The 23,934-nt window shown below is 42.3% G+C and overlaps 1 protein-coding gene across 1 annotated transcript in view; it reads left to right on the top strand.

Moving 5' to 3' along the window:
* Nucleotides 1-5,998: 5,998 nt before the first annotated feature.
* LOC141110140 (alcohol dehydrogenase 1-like) overlaps nucleotides 5,999-23,934 on the top strand; it is a 72,860-nt gene continuing 54,924 nt past the window's right edge. The window contains exons 1-3 of the mRNA XM_073601358.1: nucleotides 5,999-6,117; nucleotides 14,295-14,396; nucleotides 16,616-16,757. Of these exons, the coding sequence (XP_073457459.1) occupies nucleotides 6,100-6,117; nucleotides 14,295-14,396; nucleotides 16,616-16,757 (262 nt within the window). The 5' untranslated portion in view covers nucleotides 5,999-6,099. The remainder of the gene's footprint in view (nucleotides 6,118-14,294; nucleotides 14,397-16,615; nucleotides 16,758-23,934) is intronic.

The following is a 23,934-nucleotide window of genomic DNA, read 5'->3' as shown; positions in this document are numbered from 1 at the left end:
ATATTCTATGAGGCAATATGAGTCTTTTGAACGGTTCATTTTTTTCCACAAGTCTTTGAAAGACGTGGAAAGAAAATTAAAACATATTTTTCTTTACACAAAGTATCGTCAATTTATAAGATATTTCTAACACATAGCATGTACATAGCAAGAATTACACCCCAAAATATATTCTGCTACTCCTCCAGAATATGATGATACCACATGTGTGAGGCTTTTACACAGACTGGCCACATAGAGAGGTCCAACCAACATGCAGGGAGCACCATCAGGCATTCTAGGAGCATAAATTACACATAAAATTTCCTAACAATCTATTACACTTTTGAAGGCCCTGGAGCACCAGGACAATTGAATTACATACAAAATGACCCCAAAGTATATTCTATATTATATGAGGCATAATAAGTTATTTGAACAGTTCATTTTTTTCCCCCACAAGTCTTCGGAAAACGTGGAAAGAAAAAGAAAACTTCAAAGTTGTCAATTTATATGATATTTCTAACACACAGCATGTACATAGCAAAAATTACCCCCAAAAATACATTCTGCTACTCCTCCTGAGTATGGCGATACTGCATGTGTGAGACTTTTACACAGCCTGGCCACAGAGGGGTCCAACATTGAAGTAGTACCTTCAGGCGTTCTAGGAGCATAAATTACACATCTAATTTCATTCCTACCTATCACACTTTTGAAGGTCATGGAGCACCAGGACAGTGGAATTACCCACAAAATGACTCCATTTTGGAAAGCAAACACCCCAACGTATATTCTATGAGGCATGGGCTGCAGATAGGTACTCAGGTACTCTGATGGGCTTGTGACAGGTACTTGGGTACTCTAAAAGGCTGGTGATGGGTACTTGGGTGCTCTGATGGACTGGTGACAGTTACTCGGGTACTCTGATGGGCTGCAGATAGGTACTCGGGTACTTTTGTGGGCTGGTGACAGGTACTCTGGAGCTCTTATGGGCTGGTGACAGGTACTTGGGTACTCTGATGGGCTGGTGACAGGTACTCGAGTAATCTGATGGGCTGCAGATAGGTAATCAGGTACTCTGATAGGCTGGAGACAGGTACTCAGGTACTCTGAGGGCTGGTGACAGGTACTCGGGTACTCTGATGCAGGGCCATCTTACTGAGCGGGCACCCCTGGGCAGTGCAGTCTGGCAGGCAGAGCCGCCATCAGGGGGTACACTGCCCATACACTAGTAAGGGGCCCGAGCATCTAGAAGGGCCCGGCTGTCTGGCGGGGATCAGAGAAGGCAGGGGCAGGTGCAGGAGAGCTCTGTGGCTGCGCTGGCTTTCAGAATGTGTGTGAGTGTCACTGAGCTGACATCGGGCTCTTTGCTGTCATCTCTGGTAAATTCCTGCATGTGCACCCCTCGTGTGTGTTGCACAAGAGCTGGGACCAGGAACACCACCTAACAAGTAAGAGCTGTTCTACAAGTAACGGGGGTGGGGGGGTGCCTGTGTACATGTGTGTGTGCATTTGTATGTGTGTGTGTGCCTGTGTACATGTGTGTGCACGTGTGTGTGCCTGTGTACATGTGTGTGTACGTGTGTGTGTGCCTGTGTACATATGTGTGTACATGTGTGTGTGTGCCTGTGCACTTGTGTGTGTACGTGTGTGTGTGTGCCTGTGTACATGTGTGTGTGCCTGTGTACATGTGTGTGTACATGTGTGTGTGTGCCTGTGCACTTGTGTGTGTACGTGTGTGTGCCTGTGTACATGTGTGTGCGGGCCTGTGTACCTGTGTGTGTCTGTGTACCTGTGTGTGTGCCTGTGTACATATGTATGTGTGTGTGTGTACATATGTGCATGTGTGCGTGCCTATGTACATATATGTGTGTGTGTACATATGTGTGTGTGTGCCTGTGCACATACGTGCGCATGTGTGCCTGTGCACATGTGTATGTTTGAAACCCCACCTTCAATTTGCCAAATGCATATGTATATCCCTCACCTCTCCTATTCTAAGTCTCTGACTGCAAAACACTGCAACTCCTCTGAGAAGCAATACACACAAATATTGCTTTTCAGAGGTGTTTGGCAGGCGGTGAGGTGATATGTTGCCTCCTCACCACCTGTTTTAACCCCCTAAATGCTGCATCACCCCCACCACAATCATGTGCATTGCACACGGTTGTGGGGAAGTTGCAGCACGGCCCCATTTATTTGATTGGGTTGCATTTGGTGAGTGGTAATGCCCGCCAAATGCAACTGGGGATATCATTCTTGCCGCAGTCATGAAGTAAAGCATTGTGGCTGCAGCATGTGTACACCCCCAGCTGCTGCCTGTGTCTATTGACGTTAAGTCGCATCAAAGTCGGACCAAAGTAGTGCAGGGACTACTTTGAAGTCGCACAGATATGAATGGTACTCATTGGAAATCATGGGATATGATCTGTCATGCGACTTAGCAGTTCCAGATCACAGGACAAGTCGCACAAGTGTGAAAGGGGCCTAAGGGCTTATGCATGCAACATGCTGTGCTTTTTTTTTTTTTAACAAAAAAGCTCAATTGGCCACAGTGCTATGAACGCAGTGGTGTGAATGCAGCGGTGTGAGCTGGACATACCAGAGACAAGGTATTCTGGTGTGAATATGCCTTAACCACTTGCCACCCGCCCACAGTAGTTTTATTGAAGGTGGGCAGCACAGACAAACCAGACAACATACCCGTACATTGCCACCTGTCTTCTGAGTTTTTGGGGCATGCATGCATGCCCCCAGCCAACCAGTGCTGTGATTGGACACAGCACAAGTTAATCAACAGGTTTCAACCAATGATTTTGGCAGAAACCTGATGATCAGCTGTGTCCAATCACAGCACAGAGTTCTGTGTTTACAAACACACAAAACTCTGTACATAGTGATTTGGCTTCTCCCTGAAATCAACTCTGAGTTCAGGGATAAAAAGCAGCCAAATCTGTTCATAAAAGCAGCACGTATTACATTTGATAGGCACACAGTTAACCCCTTGATGTCAACCTCTTCCCAGCTAGTGTCATTACTACAGTGTCAGTTTATAGTATTATAGCTGATCACTGTATTAGTGTCATTAGTTATGTCGGTGTCAGTTAGTTAGTGTACCTCCCTGCGAGGGTCTGTTAGCACCAGATTGCATGAAAGCCAATCACAGTGCCACTTTAAGTCGCTGACCACTACCATTAACAGTATAGAATCTATAGCTGCATAAATTGTAGTATATATATATCCCATAGTTTGTAGACGCTATAACTGTCACACAAACCAATCAATATACACTTATTGGGATTTTTAATACCAAAGACATGTAGCAGAATACATTTTGGCCTACATTTATGAAGACATGTTTTACTATTTTTTAATTTGATATGTTTCATAGCAGAAAGTAGAAAATATTGTACTTTAATTCTTAGGAGCAGGTGTGTAAATTGGGCAGGCTTGTAGGGGCTCCATAGCATTACTTTGCCCAGGGGCCCATGATGTTATTAAGATGGCCCTGCTCTGATGGGCTGGTGACGGGCTGGTGACAGGTACTCGGGTACTCTGATGGGTTGTGACAGGTACTCGGGTACTCTGATGCGCCTGTGACGGGTATTCTCATGGGTTGTGACAGGTACTCGGGTACTCTGATGCGCCTGTGATGTTTACTCTCATGGGTTGTGACAGGTACTCGGGTACTCTGATGCACTGGTGACGGGTACTCTGATGGGCTGCAGGAGTAAAATAATCGTCTTCTTAAAAAAAGACTTGAAAACACCTAATAACTAATTTTGCTGTTTTTTGAATTAGTAGGAAGGCCATTTTTCTGCAGCAAAGTATGTTTTTTTTAATGAATTCCACTATAATGTTAGTGCCCCTCAGCTGAGGACCCCCTCCAGGGAGGGGCATTAAGTGATGGGGGAGGGGGGCTGTCACAGATCAGCTTTGCAGCTGAGCTGTTATTTGTGGTTTCACAGATCAGCAGCAATGCTGTTCTACAACTTGTAGCTCCACAAATATGCTTGTCTAAATTTTTACTTGTAGTCGTACAAACATATGGTTCAGCCTTACCTCACAGGACTGCACAGACTGTACAGGACTGGAAGCTATAGGTTTTGCCACATCTCCATCTCACCTGATAATTAGTATAGCTTGCTAAATGCCCACTTCCTGTCCAGGTTTCTAGTATACCTCTTTATTTAAACTGTGCTCAGAAGGCAATCTGGACCTGAGCAACAGTTGTGTTCCTAGCCACAGGCAGTAGTACCAATATTTCCAAGCGACCCTGACTTCTCAGAGAACCTGAATTACAGCTTCTATTTCCTGTGATCCCAGTACCTCCAGCAATTCCTGCACCTCACTGCCTCCAGTGATTCTGTTATTTCTGTATTTCCAGCATCCCAGTGTTGCAAGCGACCTTCAATCTGTGTTATTGTGATCCTGGCATCTCACTGCTCCCTTTGACCTCTGTACACTCATGTGATCCCACTGTCTCTAGTAACCCTTCCACTCTTTGCCTCGAGTGACCTCCATGTCCCCCATTGTCTTTATATTCTTGATTTGCAGTGTCCAAGTTTCCATGTTCCTGTCTCTTGAGTTATCAACCTTAACCCGGTGTCTAACCCTGCATGTTTGCTGCTTGCCCTAAACTTTGTCCTGCCCTCATAAGATTGCTTATTGATTTGGTACAGAGTTCTGATTCTTACTCTGTTCAGCTGCTATCTGCATTGGTAACCACAACCTGGGAGCTGTCCTGCAGCAAAGCCCCTTCAGCCCTTGCGGGTGCACTGATGAATACTAGGTAGCTCCTTAGACACTTGGCCCTTTTTAGAGCTCACACCTCCACCAATTGAGTAGAAGGCCCAGAGGGACCACAATGCCACCAGCTCGTAAAACAGCCAAATTTCAGGACTCTATGTCTGTGAAAAGCACATGATGGAATAATTAGGTGTATGTTCAAAATAAACAATTTTAAGTTTAAAGATTCTAGTACATTTGCCTTGATCCCCCTCCAGCTGACCTTTCTCTACAGGGTGCTGTAAAAAATTGAAGAGGCGAAAGATCAATCCAAAAGTTATAAAAACCTTTTTAAAATTGCTATTGTTCTCTTCATGATAACCCAGAGCCTTAAGGTGTTTTCTCCCCACTTTTTGTGCTACCATGATAAGACAGGAAGGCTGATTTAGTTTGAGCATGAACATGACCAGAAAAACCTTTATTGAAGGTCAGATTATGCCTGCACATGTAATCTTCATCTAAGGTGCTCCAAGAAATGAACACAAAATGATAGGCAGGTTCTAACTTCTCCAAGAGGAGCACATGTTCTGTCCTTTACCCTTATTTTTGGTCCATTTCATTTTCCTGTAAACTACTGGGAATCCATGTTGCAGATGAGCTTGATTGAGTGCCAAAAAACAGGGCTTAGTCATTTAATAGATTTGTGTTAATAAGCTCCAGATGAAAAATAAGAAGTACTGAACTGAGCACCCTCAACACTAGTATTAGATCATTTGTTGATTGACTACAATATTAAAATGGTGGTTCCAAGGTACTCCAAGCAAATGTAATATGCTGTGATTGTGGGCTGTGTTCGGCACAATGATGCTATTGAGTCATTTGCTTTACTTAAGTTTACTTCAAATATTTAATAGCGCAGGAGAATTTTGCTTTCTTTATTTCCCATCATGCAATTTGTTGTTTGAAACAAACTATACTTTAGCTTATTTCACATTAGTAACTCCTATGATGTCTGTTCTAAAATGTAGTATGACAGTGTTATAATTTGGTTTAAATGTTACAGCTACAACTACCCAGATCTGTATTGCTTTTTATTTTTGGGTGACTGGTTACTCAATTATATACTTATCAAGAAAAGCTTTCTAACTTTGAAACAAATATCTGATCAGATAAATTAATATACTCCAGTCTGCATGTTTTGTGTAATGTGTACATATTTATCTGCAAAATCCAAAGTCTTCTTTGCAAATAAGGAAAATTTGCAATACAGTAAGTAGCAAGTTTTTGCATGTATTAACTGGGGATGTCCTTATAAAACAGCTTTTACAATGCACCCATAATAAGTTGGATTAACATTTCTGTAGCTGACAAGAAGAGAGCATTTGAACAATGAGTACTGCAGGAAAGGTAATAGACTTGATTTTTAGCTTTAGTATATGCTTCTAAGATTTGTTGCTTTATTTATAACATTCTGGGGAATCCAGTTATATTCATAATGACAAACTAGTTGACATTGACTACACATGCATTACACTATCCCTGCAAAATAAAGCAAAAACCAGTCATGAGTCGACTAATGTGAGAAAAATAACCCTTTCAAGGGATTAGCTGTTCCAGACAAGGTATCAATTGTCTAGTATTTCGTAGGAATGGTACATCCAACCCGCCCAGATATCTTTAAATTTTGTTCATGTTTATTTTTAACATCAAGTATCCAACATTCTGCCTCCATAATGTCGTTCGCCTCTTTTTTCCATTCTGAGACTGTAGGGCTAGTAGTTAGAAACAAAGGTTTTTAATATTGAATATTGTATGCATTGCATGCAAAAATACAGATTACACAAAATTTACATTTATGGCTTATCACAAAAATTGCTTATTTGCTTACAAGAAGGCTGGTTAATATATCATCAGAACCAAAATCCCATTATCCTTGTGGGAGCAGCGTCTCTCTCCTACCTTCTCTTTTTATTCATTACCAGGGATTTGGAAATACCTATCTGTTCCTGGAAATTGTCCAACAACACACACCTATATATATGATCAGAACCTGTTATGCCTCTTCATTCAATTCCTTACATATCTTTTTAGTTTTAATTACACTGAAAGTTTATTGTGCAGTAATTACGGGATACAAGGATTATATTACTATAGTATGCCAAATGGACACTTTCCTTCATTTCTCGCACTTTAAAATGTAAAATCTAAAATGCAGATTCACCACTTTACATCGGTGTAAAGGTTTTCTGTGAATATGTGGTAAATATGCAGGCAATGCCACATTCACATTCATACTGCTGATCTCCTGTATTATCTTTGCAGCCATGACCTGTCCACACACACTCCAATAGCCATTTGTAGTCTCTATCACAATTACATATGACAGGGTGACAATGCAGGAGCACAACTGGGAGACAGGAACAGAGAGTTGTCAACCTATAACAGGAGGCACTTGAACAAAAACCTTTTTTGGATGAATTCCCGGGTATTATTTTACTGCAAAATCTGCAGATTAAAAAAGATTGAAATTTATTTGTAAAAATTACATGAATGAGTTTCAATTCAAAAACACAGAGCCCTAAATTGGTTATAAAGCTTGAAGGTTTTTTTAACTTAATGCAGGCATGCAGGGCCGGTGCTACCACTAGGCAAACTAGGCAGCCGCCTAGGGCGCCCTGCTGCCTAGGGCTCCCGGGCACTGGTGTTCCTACTCTCTTCTCTCTGTAGCAAGCAGCTAAGTCTCAGCATCAGCAGACAGCCACCGCTCAGTTGACAAATAGTGTCAGAGGCGCAGCGCCTGATGGAGGACTGTTTGTGTCCCGACTCCCGAATGAACGGAAGCAAGCAAACATTCATTGATGGGCACTGGTGAGGCTGCATTTGATGGGTGCTTGTAAGGCTGCATTGATGGGCACTGGTGAGGCTGCATTTGATGGGCGCTCTTGAGGCTGCATTTGATGGGCGCTTGTGAGGCTGCATTTGATGGGCGCTGGTGGGCTGCATTTTATGGGCGCTGGTGAGGCTGCATTTGATGGGCGCTGGTGAGGCTGCATTTGATGGGTGCTGGTGGGCTGCATTAATTGGCGCCGTTGAGGCTGCATTTGATGGGCGCTGGTAGATTGCATTGATGGGCACTGGTGAGGCTGCATTTCATGGGCGCTGGTGAGGCTGCATTTCATGGGCGCTGGTGAGGCTGCATTTGATGGGCGCTTGTGAGGCTGCATTTGATGGGCGCTGGTGGGCTGCATTTTATGGGCGCCGGTGAGGCTGCATTTGATGGGTGCTGGTGAGGCTGCATTCGATGGGCGCTGGTGGGCTGCATTTTATGGGTGCTTAATTAGAAAGGTGAGGTATACATGGGCAGGGCAAAAAGGGTGAAGTCAGGGGAGGGCGGCAAAATGAGGTTTCGCCTAGGGTGTCAAAAATCCTTGTGCCAGCCCTGCAGGCATGTCCAAAGTCTGGTCCGCAGGCCAATTGCGGCCCATGTTCCGTTTTAATACAGCCCCACTGGTAATTTGGATATATATATATATATATCTTTTGTGGCCCCCAACGAATCCCTGGGAAGCTGACAGCACTAATCACAAACACTGAGATATTTCCCAGTCCGCAGCTGCAGAGATTGGGAAATGTCTCAGTGCCTGTGATTGGCGCTTCACGCTGTCAGCTTCCCAGCAGGCTTGGGCACATGGAGTTGTAAACACGCCCGAGCTCATCTTTAGTCCCAAGCGGCACTCAGGGATTCGTTGGGGCCACAAAAGATATATATCCAATTAACACGCCCAAGCTCATCCTTTGCGGCGCTCAGGGATTCATTGGGGGCCACAAAAGATATATATATATATATATATATATATATATATATATATACAGTATATACAAATAACACGCCCAAGCTCATCCTTAGGCACTTCACCACACACAGCAGTGTGCAGGCAAGTTTTTTTTCAATTGAGATGAAAACATTGTAAAATCTCAGTTAATGTCAGTTGATCTAAATCAGGTATTAATATATTTGGACACAACATGTATACTTGGTTGTATGTTCCTGTTCATATTTTTTTAACTTAAAAGTTGACAGACAACCTTTTCTACCAATATTATGTAATGTACTTTACAATGTTCCAGCTTCCTTGATTTTTTTTCATCTGGCCTTCAGATATGAAAGGCAGAGTGATTTAACACCTGTTTAGATTTGTCATCCATGTGTCGAAATGAAAAGTATGCCGTTTACAATAAACTTTGCATAAAATAGTTCATTTGCATTTCATTTTAATGGTTCAAAGAATGGCAGGTAAAATAGTCGGCCCTCACGCATGTTCACTTCATCAAATCTGGCCCTCTTTGAAAAAAGTTTGGACACCCCTGACTTAATGCATTCTCTGCATCCTCTGAGAAGAGGAGGATCGAGGTTGCTCTGTGCAAAATTATTACACAGAAGAGGCAAGTATGACATGTTTGTTATTTAAAAAACAAAAACAAAAAAAATAAACTAATTTTTACAATCACTTTAAGGGGTTAATTTTTACTGTCCTGTATTCTGCTAACTAAACTGGGCAGTTCTCTTCTTGCAGTTAAAATGACATTTGTATCATAACTCTGTCTATTGCAGACTGGGATGGTGTGTATTCTTCTTACCATAGGTGTGCGTAGCTTATGGCATTAGAGCAGGGGTCTCCAAGCTTTCTAAACAAAGGGCCAGTTTACTGTCCTTCAGACTTTAGGGGGCCGGACTATAGCTAGAAATCTAAATAGAACATTTTTCTGGCATCAATGTTAACAGTGCCCCGTCTTTGGTATTAGGGTAAAAAATAGTGCCCTATTGTTGGTAGGTCAAGCTCATGATAATGCGCTCTTCTAACAGACTGGATTGTGGTCTGACAAGATTTTGAGCTCCCCACTCTGCCAGGAAGCACAGAGCATCACTTGTGGCTCCTAAGAATGTTGGAGGTTGGGGGTTGAGGCAAGCAATTCTCTTTTTGAGTCAAGGAATTGTTTATAAATTGTTGACTTTTTTAAAATTTGTCTGCTCAGCAGCCACCGACTGGCCACTGTTCTCCTGTCCCATGAAAGCAGAAGAGAGCCTCCGGTGGGCAGCTGTATTACTCCACCGCCTACTGTAAATGACCTGGAATCAGAACTTTAGCAGCCCGGTATCCCTGGTACTTTTTTATACTGTGGGCGATTTTTAGAGGCAGCGGGAGAGGTGCCCCCCCACCAGCCCCCTCCCGGTCATCTCTGGGCTTTCGGTTATCCCAGAGCTGGTCCGATGCTCTTCGTAGTGGGGCAAGAAGCCCAGTAATGGCGAGATAGCACCCACTCGGCTCTATGGCCTTGGAGCAATGGAGCGAAGTCCGATGTCACTTCAGCATTCCAGTCTTAAAGGGATGATTCTTTTCATCTCTTAAAGGCATAATTACTTTTTTTTATTTTTTTTGCTTTTAAGTGTAAATGTGAGATTTGGGGTCTTTTTGATCCCAGATCTCGCAATAAAGAGGCCCTGTCATGCTTATTTCTATTACAAGGGATGTTTGCATCTCTTGTAATAGGAATAAAAGTGATACATTTTTTTTTAAAGGGACAGTGTAAAAAAATAATAATGAAAAGTTAAATAAATAAGAAAAAAATTTAAAGCGCCCCGTGCAGAAGCAAGTGCTTATGTAAGTCGCGCCCACATATGTAAACGGTGTTCAAACCACACATGTGAGGTATCGCCGCGATTGCAATAATTCTAGCACTAGATATGTAACTTTAAACAGGTAACCTGTATATTTTTTTAAAGTGTTGCCTTTGGAGATTTTTAAGTACCGCAGTTTGTCGCCATTCCACGAGCGTGCACAATTTTAAAGCATGACATGTTAGGTATCTATTTACTTGGCGTAACATCATCTTTCACATTATACAAAAAAATTGGGTTACCTTTACTGATTTCTATTTCTTTAATTCAAAAATTTTATTTTTTCCAAAAAAAGTGTTTATAAGACCGCTGCACAAATATGATGTGACATAAAATATTGCAATGATCGCCATTTTATTCTCTAGGGTATCTGCTAAAAAAATATATATATATAATGCTTGGGGGTTCTAAATTATTTTCTAGCAAAAAATACTGATTTTAACTTGTAAACAACAAATGTCTGAAATAGGCCTGGTATTGAAGTGATCAGTTTTAGGAGAAAAACCAAAAGACCATTATTCAGAAATTAAATATACTGTAGTGGGGTGAAGCTAAAAACAACAATGTTTAGTGCCTAAAAAAATCCCTTAAAATACAAATAAATATGCAAGTCAAAAAGAATAGATGGCCAGTAGATGGAAAGTATGGGATAACAGGAAGATACACTTTGGGGGATTTAATAAAGCTGGGGAGTGTAAAATCTGGTGCAGCTCTGCAGAGGGACCATTTAGCTTCCAGGTTTTATTGTCAAAGTTTAATTGAACAAGCTGAAGTTATATGCTGATGGTTTCTATGCACAGCTACACCAGATTCTGATTCTCTACTTTTATTAAACCCCCCCCCCCTCTTCTTCTCTCTCTCTCCCCACCCCTACTAACCCCTACTAACATCACTATCCCTGTGCTTCCTCCAGCTCAACCCTCTGATCCTCGATCATTCATAATAATATGCCACATCACATTCAAAATGCAATCCATTGGGATGTGAATCTCTAGGTGGGATGACATCCTGTGTACCTCTGTCATTGGAATAAAATTGCTAATTCTTTTCACATAAGTGATGTCATTAGTGTGCGGCTCATCCACTCCTTTGACAGCAGGTCTGTGGAGCAAGAACACGCTCCCGGGTAAGCACCTGACAGCAACCGGATGATCGAGAAGGAGGGGAGAAATTGGAGCAACGTAGCTTTCCATCAATTTTGTAACTGTGACCCATCATTGCTATGGAACCCAGACGCCATCTGAAGCCTGGTTCACACCTATGCATTTCTTAGTACGTTTTCAGTTTTTCAGAAACACACTACAGTCCATTTAACATGGTTTCCTATAGGTCACGTTCAAATCTTTGAATTTTAAGGAAAGGGCCAGGGACCAGCAAGCTGTGTTTTTGGTTCCATAGACCTCAATGGATCAAAAACATGTATTGAAAAATGCAAAATACACCTGAAATATGCATCAACTGCAACCTGCATAGGTGTGTACCAGGCCTTGGAGAAGCTGTGGGGTAAATATATTATTATATTATTAACTAAAAAGTATGACTTTAGTTGGCACAAAATTATTTACATTTAAACAACTAATGTAATGTCTCCATTATTATTTTGACTGTTTATATCTCAATTTCACCCTGAATCTAAGGTCAAGTTAGTTTCCCTGTGACCCTTATGCCACCACCATCTTAACTATTGTAACAGCAAAAGCGCCACCATGTAAACAAACACTTACCATGTGTCCCTGGCTTACCTGTCCCATGGGATTGCGTGGCACCTCCACGGTGGATATTAAGAGGGAGAATAGTGGAAGATCAGAGAGCATCCATTATCTGATCTCCCCTAAGTAATATGAATCCAGACGTGCACAGCTATGGGCACTTCTGGGTTCAGAGTTGACAATCCCCAACTGAAGCTGATTGAGCGCAGTCTGTGCTCAATCAACTTTAACTGAGTGCAGAGGTGGCATTAGGGGTCTAATAAACCCCTGATGTCTCTTTAAAATTAAATGATCATCTGCACTATGATATCACATAGTGGGCTTGTCAGCCCAATGTGATAGCATTAACATTGAGTTAAAAATGTTTTGAAGAATAAAGTTTAATCAAACTTACACCTACACATGAGTACAAATGCCTGCATCTGCTGGGTTTGCATATGAAAATGATTATTGCTCTATACATATTAGGTACTGGTGCGCACACTGCAGTGAAGGTAATAGTTCTAGGGCTATCATTCATGGTTAACGCCAGGGCTTTTTTTCAGCGGAAACGCAGGGGAACACAGTTCCGGCACCTCCTGGACTGACTGTATGTAATAGCAAGGGGTGCTGGGGTGTGCTGCAGGGTATTGATGCTCACTGGGATCTATTTTTGCAGGGGGGTCTATTGTTGCTGAGGAGGTCTATTGTTGCTGGTGGGGGACCTATTGTTGCTAGGGGTGGGTCTTATTTTGCTGGGGGGTCAGTTGTTGCTGAAGGAGATCTACTGTTGGGGGAGCAGTCTATTGTTGATGGCTGCCAGAGAGTCTATTAATGCTGGCTGAGCAGAGATCTGTTCATGCTTCCGGGAGTCTATTGTTGCTGGGGGGGGGGGGGATTTTGTTGTGGGTGGTACATTGTTGTTAGGGGTATCTATTGTTGCTGGCTGAAGGGGATCTATTTTACTGCTTTTCTTGATATCATTACCAAATTCCATACAAATTACTTAGCACCACAAAATGATACTTGGTTCTGTATTGTCTAAAAGGGGCGGTACTGGGAGGTGGGTAGGGGATGGAACCAAGGGACGGTGCTCGGAGGTGGGTAGGGGCGGGGAAAAGGGGTGACTTGGAAAAGGGGAGTTCCTGCACCTAATGTGTGAGAAAAAAAAGCCCTGGTTAACGCTAAACTTTTAAAGTGCCGCCAGTGGGCAATTTAAGATACAGTAGTTTTCTGCTGTTTAACAGGTATCAGGTTGATAAAATTGGTATCTATTTGCTTGACATAACCCCATAAACGAAAACTATTTTGAGTGTGATTTTTACCGAAAATATAGATTTTATGAACAGAAGCTTAAGAATCGCGTGACAAAAAAAATAGCAACAACAATTTTATTCTACAAGGCCGTCACTGTCAGGCTATTCATAATGCTGTAAGTGCCTTTAGTCTATAAAATCATTTTAGTATGTGTTAAAAACAAAAATGGTGGCTACGACAACAAAAGGGTTGTATTTTTCGCTCCATAAAACGCACTTTTTCCCCCTAAAAAATGGGGGAGGGGGGAATGTCTGTGCTTCTTATGGAGGGAATATTGACCAGGACCCCCCCCCCCCCGTGCCATGCACACACACACGGGACACACCACCGACTCGGGCTGCCCCCACTTTTCCACAACTGGTTACACACACGGTTTCTCACTCCTCCAGCTAACCAAAAGACAGCCCCTCCGCAATGCCGTGCCGCCTCCAATCATGGCGCCGCTAGTCCAAAGAGGGGTCATGATGTGAGAGTCCGCTTCCACCAATCGCAGCCATCCCCAAGTCGTTTCTGCATTAATGAAAGTCATATGCTGTATGAGTATGTAAAGTTCATGGTAATTGTTTTTTGTAATTTAAAAATAGTTTTAACCATGATTTAACCAAAGTTTCTAATAGCTCAAACACCCTGATAATATTTTAACTTAACCTGGAAGTATTAACTTAGTGCTGGTTGTCTTCAATATGGAGTTTATTTCAGGTCTTCTGTATGGGTCAGAATATTTTTTTTCTTGCTTTCCTCCTCTAAAACCTAGGTGCGTCTTATGGTCAGGTGCGTCTTATGTAGCGAAAAATACAGTAGCTCTTTCCATCATTGTAGCAAATAAACTCACCAATTTCTTGTAGTACCATAAAACAGCACCTGTACTGCTCTCATTAGTTGAATGTATGTTTTGTTTATAGGTTATAAAATGCAAAGCGGCTGTGGCTTGGGCCCCAAATCAGCCACTGTCAATTGAGGAGATTGAAGTGCAACCACCAAAAGCAGAAGAAGTTCGGATTAAGGTAAAGTTTTATCTTTTTTAAAAATTTTTTAATCTGTTATCCATATTTATCTAGTGATTTGTTTTTAGTGCTGAAAACATGTAGTAAGATTTGTAGCTGGACCTTCTATTACCATCCCTGGACTTCCTGTGCAGTGCGCTCCCTATTTTGAACCAGTATCCAACCACAACTGCTAAAATACAACGTTGTACTCTGATTTGCCAGTGGAAGGTGGGGTGTGGGACATGGCTACTTTTATCTTCCCCCAGAACGCTCCTGATTCTTTTCCATATAAGAGGTCACCATCCCACTCAGTATCTTTCCTTTTGTCCAAGTTCATGATTTCTTTATCACCCACTCCTCTGTCTTTCTCAGTTGAAAGACCATGATCTACTTTCGAGATAAATAATGTGGAATGTTTGGTTTTTGTTTTTTTTTAACAGTATTGAGACCATCTCATCGCCTTTTAAATGAGCCCCAAAGCGATCCAATTTTTGCTCATAAATTATTTTCATCCACAGAAATTATTCTGTAGTAATTCTGATGTTAGCTAAGATTTTTAGAAATGTACAGTGGGGCAAAAAAGTATTTAGTCAGCCACCAATTGTGCAAGTTCTCCCACTTAAAAAGATGAGAGAGGCCTGTAATTGTCATCATAGTTATACCTCAACTATGAGAGACAAAATGTGGAAACAAATCCAGATAATCACATTGTCTGATTTTTGAAAGAATTTATTTGCAAATTATGGTGGAAAATAAGTATTTGGTTAATATCAAAAGATCATCTCAATACTTTGTTATATATCCTTTGTTGGCAATTACAAAGGTCAAATGTTTTCTGTAAGTCTTCACATGGTTGTCACACACTGTTGCTGGTATGTTGGCCCATTCCTCCATGCAGATCTCCTCTAGAGCAGTGATTGTTTGGGGCTGTCACTAGGCAACATGGACTTTCAACTCCCTCCAAAGGTTTTCTATGGGGTTGAGATCTGGAAACTGGCTAGGCCACTCCAGGACCTTGAAATGCTTCTTACGAAGCCACTCCTTCATTGCCCGGGCAGTGTGTTTGGGATCATTGTCATGCTGAAAGACCCAGTCACGTTTCATCTTCAATGCCCTTGCTGATGGGAGGAGGTTTGCACTCAAAATTTCACGATACATGGCCCCATTCATTCTTTCATGTACACGGATCAGTCGTCCTGTTCCCTTTGCAGAGAAACAGCCCCAAAGCATGATGTTGCCACCCCCATACTTCACAATAGGTATGGTGTTCTTTGGTTGCAACTCAGCATTCTCTCTCCTCCAAACACGACGAATTGTGTTTCTACCAAAACAGTTCTACTTTGGTTTCATCTGATCATATGACATTCTCCCAATCCTCTTCTGGATCATCCAAATGCTCTCTAGCAAACCTCAGATGGGCCTGGACATGTACTGGCTTAAGCAGGGGGGCACGTCTGGCACTGCAGGAACTGAGTCACTGGCGGCGTAGTGTGGTACTGATGGTAACATTTGTTACGTTGGTTCCAGCTCTCTGCAGGTCATTCACTAGGTCCCCCCCGTGTGGTTCTGGGATTTTTGCTCACCGTTCTTGTGATCATTTTGACCCCACGGGGTGAGATCTTGCGTGGAGCCCCAGTTCGAGGGAGATTATCAGCGGTCTTGTATGTCTTCCATTTTCTAATTATTGCTCCCACAGTTGATTTCTTCACACCAAGCTGCTTGCCTATTGCAGATTCAGTCTTCCCAGCCTGGTGCAGGTCTAAAATTTTCTTCACCATAGTGGAGCTTGGAGTGTGACTGTTTGAGGTTGTGGACAGGTGTCTTTTATACTGATAACAAGTTCAAACAGGTGACATTAATACAGGCAATGAGTGGAGGACAGAGGAGCCTCTTAAAGAAGAAGATACAGGTCTGTGAGAGGCAGAAATCTTGCTTGTTTGTAGGTGACGAATACTTATATTCCACCATAATTTGCAAATAAATTCTTTCAAAAATCAGACAATGTGATTGTCTGGATTTGTTTCCACATTCTGTCTCTCATAGTTGAGGTATACCTATGATGACAATTACAGGCCTTTCTCATTTTTTTAAGTGGGAGAACTTGCACAATTGGTGACTGACTAAATACTTTTTTTGCCCCACTGTATATGCATACATTCATTTGGTAATCAAAGTTTTTTTGTAATTTCTTTCTAAATCCTATATTTTTGTTTATTTTTGGTTTCTATTATGCTTAGATGGTAAGCACTGGAATATGTCGGACAGATGACCATGCAATCCATGGTGAATTTCCCGGGTTGAATTATCCTGTTATTTTAGGCCATGAGGGAGCTGGAATAATTGAAAGTGTTGGAAAAGGAGTAACTGGATTAAAACCAGGTATTTTTTTTTTACTTTTTAGCAGCTTAAACATAGCTTAAATGTAAACAAATTTGTAAGCTCGTTTTGAGGAACTGTTGCCCTTCTGGAACAAAATTCCTTTGTCCCTTGTCCCTCCTTAAATGGTTAGTTCACCTTTACCAAAAAAACTGCCTGTGCAGATAAGGGGCAGCTGTAGATATAAACAAACTTTTCAGCTTTTACTAAAGTTGGATAATGCCCTTGCTATAGGTGTAGGCCATTTATGTACCTCCTGAAGTCTGGCCAAAAAACTCGCCTCTTACTGTGCACAACAAGCGGTAATGGCTTTGCCAGAAGAGGACCAGGCCACACTGGAGCAAATCGTGACACACCTAGAGGGCCTGTTTGGAGAAAATGTGATGGTCCTGGAGTTAAGGCGCAGATTATTTGTCTCAAGACAGCAGGAGGACGAGAGCCTCATGCACTCGGTTGTGCAGAAATCACGGGCCCAAGTCACATATTGGGAGGTCAGTTTGTGGCAGGACTGAAAGCAGGTCCAGTCAGGAGGGCTTTGCAGGAGCAGATTAGATTACAACCCACCATCTTATTCCACAATATTGTGGTGGATGCAGTTGTGTGGGAACAGGAAGAATATTATTATTATTATACAGGATTTATATAGCGCCAACAGTTTACGAAGCGCTTTACAATATAAAAGGGAGACAATACAGTTATAATACAATAAAATACCAGAGGATTAAGAGGGCCCTGCTCAGAAGAGCTTACAATCTAATAGGGTGGGGCAGGTAGTACAAAAGGATGTAACTGTGGGGAATGAGCTAGTGGAAGTGGTAGGAGATTAGTTGGAGACGTGATAGGCTTTCCTGAAGAGATGAGTTTTCAGGGATCGCCTGAAGGTAGCAAGAGTAGGGGATAGCCGGATAGATGGAGGTAGCGAGTTCCAGAGGATGGGAGAGGCTCTGGAGAAATCCTGGAGACGAGCATGGGAGGAGGAGATGAGAGAGCTTGAAAGCAGAAGGTCTTGAGAAGAGCAGAGAGGTCGATTTGGGTGATATCTGGAGACAAGATTAGTGATGTAGCTCGGGGCAGAGTTGTGAATGGCTTTGTATGTTGTGGTTAGTATTTTGAATTTAATTCGCTGGGTGATTGGGAGCCAGTGTAGGGATTGGAGTAGAGGGTTGGCAGACACTGAGCGGTTGGTAAGGTGGATAAGTCTGGCAGCAGCTTTCATGATAGACTGAAGAGGGGATAGCCTATGGAGAGGTAGGCCAATGAGAAGGGAGTTGCAATAGTCAAGGCGAGAGATAACAAGGGAGTGAATGAGGAGCTTGGTGGTTTCATTGTTAAAAAGGGGCGAATTTTAGAGATGTTACTGAGGTGAATTCTACAGACTTTTGACAACGATTGGATTTGAGGCTGAAATGACAAGTTAGAGTCTAGGATTACACCTAGTACCCTGGCGTGAGGGGAGGGACTGATGGTTGCATTGTTGATTTTGATGGAAAAGTCATGGAGGGGGACACGGGCGGGGGGGAATATTAATAGCTCAGTTTTAGAGAGATTTAGTTTAAGGAAGTGGTGCGACATCCATGCTTATATGTCAGTTAGTAAGTTAGTAATGCGAGAGGAGACTGAATTAGTGAGGTGAGGAGTAGACAGATAGATTTGGGTGTCATCAGTGTATAAGTGGTATTAGAAGTCATGGGGGGTTATTAAGTGACCAAGGGAGGAGGTGTAGATAGAGTAGAGAAGGGAACCAAGAACCGAGCCTTGGGGGACCCCCACAGAAAGGGGCAATGAAGAGGAGGAGACAGAATTGTAGGTGACACTGAAGGAGCGCTGTGATAAATAGGCAGAGAACCAGGATAGAGCAGAATCTCGGAGGCCAAGGGAATGTAGTTTATTCAGAAGGAGCGGGTGGTCAACAGTATCAAAGGCCGCAGAGAGGTCAAGTAGTAGGAGTATGGAGTACTGGCTGTTGGTTTTAGCAGTTAGTAAATCGTTAGTGAGTTTTAGTAAGGCAGTTTCCGTGGAGTGCTGCGAGCGAAAGCCAGACTGTAAGGGGTCAAGAAGGTTATTTTCACTGAGGTAGGAGCTAAGACGGTTGTAGACTAAGCGTTCTAGAAGTTTAGAGATGAATGGGAGCAGTGAGATGGGTCTTAAGTTGTTCAGGTTGGTAGGGTCCAATGAGGGCTTTTTTAAGAATGGTAGTGATCTGCACATGTTTTAGAGAGGAGGGGAAGATGCCACTAGAAAGGGAGAGATTGAAGATGTGGGTGAGGGAGCATAGGATATAAGAAGAGGGTGACCATAGTAGTTGTGAGGGAACATGATCCAAGGGACAATTGGTTTGGTGGGCATCCGAGAAAAGTTTTGTATCCTCTTCAGTAGTAGCCAATTCAAAAGAGGAGAGTGTTGAATGTACTGCTAGGCAAGGTATGTTGGGTGGGGAAGACGTACGCACAGTGGAGATGTCCTCATCAATTGCATTGATCTTGTCTTTGAAGTGATTGGCAATCTCTTGGGCAGTGAGTGAGTTAGTGAGTAGAGGGGATGGGGGACGAAGCAGAGAGTTAAAGGTTGAGAAGAGCCGACGGGGACTGGATGACAAGGGATTAATAAGTGAGACAAAGTAGGCTTGTTTGGCAGCATGGAGGCATGAATTGTATTTTAGAAGGGCAGATTTATATAGGGTGAAGTCTTGCAGGCATTTGGTTTTACGCCACAGTCATTCAAGAGCACAGCAATGTCTCTTGAGATTTCTAGTGTTGTCAGTTTGCCAGGGTGGTAAAGGTCGTAGCCTGATTCTGCGTGTGGTTAGAGGAGCAAGTGCATCTAGTGATGATGAGAGTGAACTGTTGTAGACAGAGGTGGCCAGGTCAGGACAGGATAGGGGGGAGATTATTTCATATAGGTGGTCAGTAGCAGAATAGAGAAGAGAAGGGTTAAAGTGGTGAAGGTTTCTACAAGTAATTGTTTGCTGCTTGGAGGGATGGGTGGTTGGAGGCAAGGATACAGTGAAAGTAATGAGGTTGTGATCAGAGAGAGGAAAGGGGGTGTTGGTGAGGTTGCCAGGGTTGCAGAGATGGGAGAATACAAGGTCAAGGGTATTACGATTGGAGTGAGTGGAAGTATGTGTCCATTGGGTTAGATCAAAAGATGAGGTTAAGTTGAGAAGTTTAGCTGTAGTTGGGCTGTTAACCACTTCAGCCCCGGAAGGATTTACCGCCTTAATGACCAGAGCACTTTTTACAATTTGGCACTGCGTCGCTTTAACTGCTAATTGCGCGGTCTTGCAATGCTGTACCCAAACAAAATTTGTGTCCTTTTCTTCTCACAAATAGAGCTTTCTTTTGATGGTATTTGATCACCTCTGCCATTTTTATTTTTTGCGCTATAAACAGAAAAAGACCGAAAATTTTGAAAAAAAAATTATATTTTCTACTTTTTGTTATAAAAAAAATTCAATAAACTCAATTTTAGTCATACATTTAGGCCAAAATGTATTCGGCCACATGTCTTTGGTAAAAAAAATGTCAATAAGTATATATTTATTGGTTTGCGCAAAAGTTATAGCGCCTACAAACTAGGGTACATTTTCTGGAATTTACACAGCCTTTAATTTATGACTGCCTATGTCATTTCTTGAGGTGCTAAAATGGCAGGGTAGTATAAAACCCCCACAAATGACCCCATTTTGGAAAGTAGCCACCCCAAGGAAATTGCTGAGAGGCATGTTGAGCCCATCGAATATTAATTTTTTTTGTCCCAAGTGATTGAATAATGACTAAAAAAAAAAAAAATTTACAAAAAGTTGTCACTAAATGATATATTGCTCACACAGGCCATAAGCATATGTGGAATTGCACCCCAAAATATATTCAGCTGCTTCTCCTGAGTATGGGGATACCACATGTGTGGGACTTTTTGGGAGCCTAGCCGCGTACGGGGCCCCGAAAACCAATCACTGCCTTCAGGATTTCTAAGGGCCTAAATTTTTGATTTTACTCCTCACTACCTATCACAGTTTTGAAGGCCATAAAATGCCCAGATGGCATAAAACCCCCCCAAATTACCCCATTTTGGAAAGTAGACACCCCAAACTATTTGCTTTGAGGCATGTTGAGTCCATGGAATATTTTATATTTTGACACAAAATGCGGGAAAATGACCAATTTTTTTTTTTTTTGCACAAAGTTGTCACTAAATGATATATTGCTCACACAGGCCATGGGCATATGTGGAATTGCACCCCAAAATACATTTAGCTGCTTCTGAGTATGGGGATACCACATGTGTGGGACTTTTTAGGAGCCTAGCCGCGTACGGGGCCCCGAAAACCAATCACTGCCTTCAGGATTTCTAAGGGTGTAAATTTTTGGATTTCACTCTTCACTGCCTATCACAGTTTCGGAGGCCATGGAATGCCCAGGTGGCACAAACCCCCCCCAAATGACCCCATTTTGGAAAGTAGACACCCCAAGCTATTTGCTGAGAGGCATGGTGAGTATTTTGCAGCTCTCATTTGTTTTTGAAAATGAAGAAAGACAAGGAAAAAACATTTTTTTTTCTTTTTTCAATTTTCAAAACTTTGTGACAAAAAGTGAGGTCTGCAAAATACTCACTATACCTCTCAGCAAATAGCTTGGAGTGTCTACTTTCCAAAATGGGGTCATTTGGGGGGGGTTTGAGCCACCTGGGCATTCCATGGCCTCCGAAACTGTGATAGGCAGTGAAGAGTGAAATCAAAAATGTACGCCCTTAGAAAGCCTGAAGGCGGTGCTTGGTTTTCGGGGTCCCGTACGAGGCTAGGCTCCAAAAAAGTCTCACACATGTGGTATCCCCATACTCAGGAGAAGCAACAAAATGTATTTTGGGGTGTAATTTCACATATTCCCATGGCATGTTTGAGCAATATATCATTTAGTGACAACTTTGTGCAAAAAAAAAAAAAAAATTTGTCTCTTTCCGGCAACTTGTGTCACAATATAAAATATTCCACGGACTCGACATGCCTCTCAGCAAATAGCTTGGGGTGTCTACTTTCCAAAATGGGGTCATTTGGGGGGGTTTGAACTGTCCTGGCATTTTATGCACAACATTTAGAAGCTTATGTCACACATTACCCACTCTTCTAACCACTTGAAGACAAAGCCCTTTCTGACACTTTTTGTTTACATGAAAAAATTATTTTTTTTGCAAGAAAATTACTTTGAACCCCCAAACATTATATATTTTTTTAAAACAAATGCCCTACAGATTAAAATGGTGGGTGTTTCGTTTGTTTTTCACACAGTATTTGCGCAGCGATTTTTCAAACGCATTTTTTGGGGAATAAACACAAATTTGAATGCACTAAAACACACTATATTGCCCAAATGTTTGATGAAATAAAAAAGATGATCTTAGGCCGAGTACATGGATACCAAACATGACATGCTTTAAAATTGCGCACAAACGTGCAGTGGCAACAAAATAAATACATTTTTAAAAGCCTTTAAAAGCCTTTACAGGTTACTAATTTAGATTTACAGTGGAGGTCTACTGCAAAAATTACTGCCCTCGATCTGACCTTCGCGGTGATACCTCACATGCATGGTGAAATTGCTGTTTACATTTGACGCCAGACCGACGCTTGGCGCGAGAGCAGGGGGGGACAGGGGTGCTTTTTTTTTTTTTTTCTTTATTATTTTTTTTCTTTTTTATCTTATTTTTAAACTGTTCCTTTCATTTTTTTTTTTTTTTTTTTTTTAAATCATTTTTATTGTTATCTCAGGGAATGTAAATATCCCCTATGATAGCAATAGGTAGTGACAGGTACTCTTTTTTGAAAAAATTGGGGTCTATTAGACCCTAGATTTCTCCTCTGCCCTCAAAGCATCTGACCACACCAAGATCGGTGTGATAAAATGCTTCCCCAATTTCCCAATGGCGCTTATTACATCTGGTGAAATCTAAGTCATAAAATGCTCGTAGCTTCCGGTTTCTTAGGCCATAGAGATGTTTGGAGCCACTCTGGTCTCTGATCAGCTCTATGGTCAGCTGGCTGAATCACCGGCTGCATTCTCAGGTTCCCTGTTGAGACAGGAGAGCCAGAGAAAAACACGGAAAATGGTGGGGGAGGGGGGCATTCCCTCCCACTGCTTGTAAAAGCAGTCTAGAGGCTAATTAGCCGCTAGGATTGCTTTTACATGAAAGCCGACCGCTGGCTGAAAAGAATGATACCAAGATGATACCTAAACCTGCAGGCATCATTCTTGTATAACCACTCAAAGTTGTGAATGGCGTACCTGAAGACAAAAAAATGGTTAACAATAAAGCACAGTAAACGGTAAAGTATAAAAAATTGCATACCTGAAAAGCAAACATGATAAAACATAATAACAATAAAACATTGCAGAATAGAATACAGTAAAAAAGAGCAGAACAATAGAGAGAGAATAGAGAGAGAGAGAACAATAAAACGACAACTATTTTTTTTTATTTTATATATTTTTTTGTGTTTTTTTTTTTTTTACACTTTTTTTTGTAACTGTAACTTTTATAACTGTAACCGGTTCCAGGTTTGGGTCTCTCAAAATGCGATGGCATCTTGGGAGACCCTGTGAAAGTGTGTCCTAGTCTGTGCAATGCTGTACCCTACGCTAATACTCAACTAGTGAATGGTAGCGTTCAAAACATTCACCAATGCAAAGACCAGGATTGTCAGGACAGGAGGGACAATAATAGCGGTGTCACGCCTATATCCGCGCTTGCTGCAGACACGACATCTTTTTTGGGGGGGTTCGTTGGGTAGGGGTACTCGGGAGGACATAAAAATGCCCCTCATGCAACCGACTGCATTTGGTTGGGGATGTGAATGGGAGAAGTACGGGTGCTGCAGAAGTGGTGGGTTCCCAATTAGGATTGGCAAATGCAGCAGGAAGGGCACGACGGGCCTGTTTGTCTTCTTGGTGGCAGCGGGACACTACTTGTGCTTGCCACCTCACCAGCTTGAACTGCACTTATGGGACTCGCCACATCACCAAGTGTTACTACAGTGCTGGTTTGACTACGACCGGGGTGTACTAGGCCGCTGGTGCTTGCCAGTTCACCAAAATCGCAGGGATCAGGCCTGACTCTGCGAACACTGCAGTTATGCGTTTAGTGTTTTATAAGTGACAGTGATCGATCGATACTGCACTTGGCTGGGCTG

This window comes from Aquarana catesbeiana, linkage group LG01 (assembly GCF_042186555.1).
Source record: "Aquarana catesbeiana isolate 2022-GZ linkage group LG01, ASM4218655v1, whole genome shotgun sequence".
NCBI lineage: Eukaryota > Metazoa > Chordata > Amphibia > Anura > Ranidae > Aquarana > Aquarana catesbeiana.
Note: the sequence above shows the minus strand (reverse complement) of the source record. Positions and strands in the feature narration are given on the sequence as shown.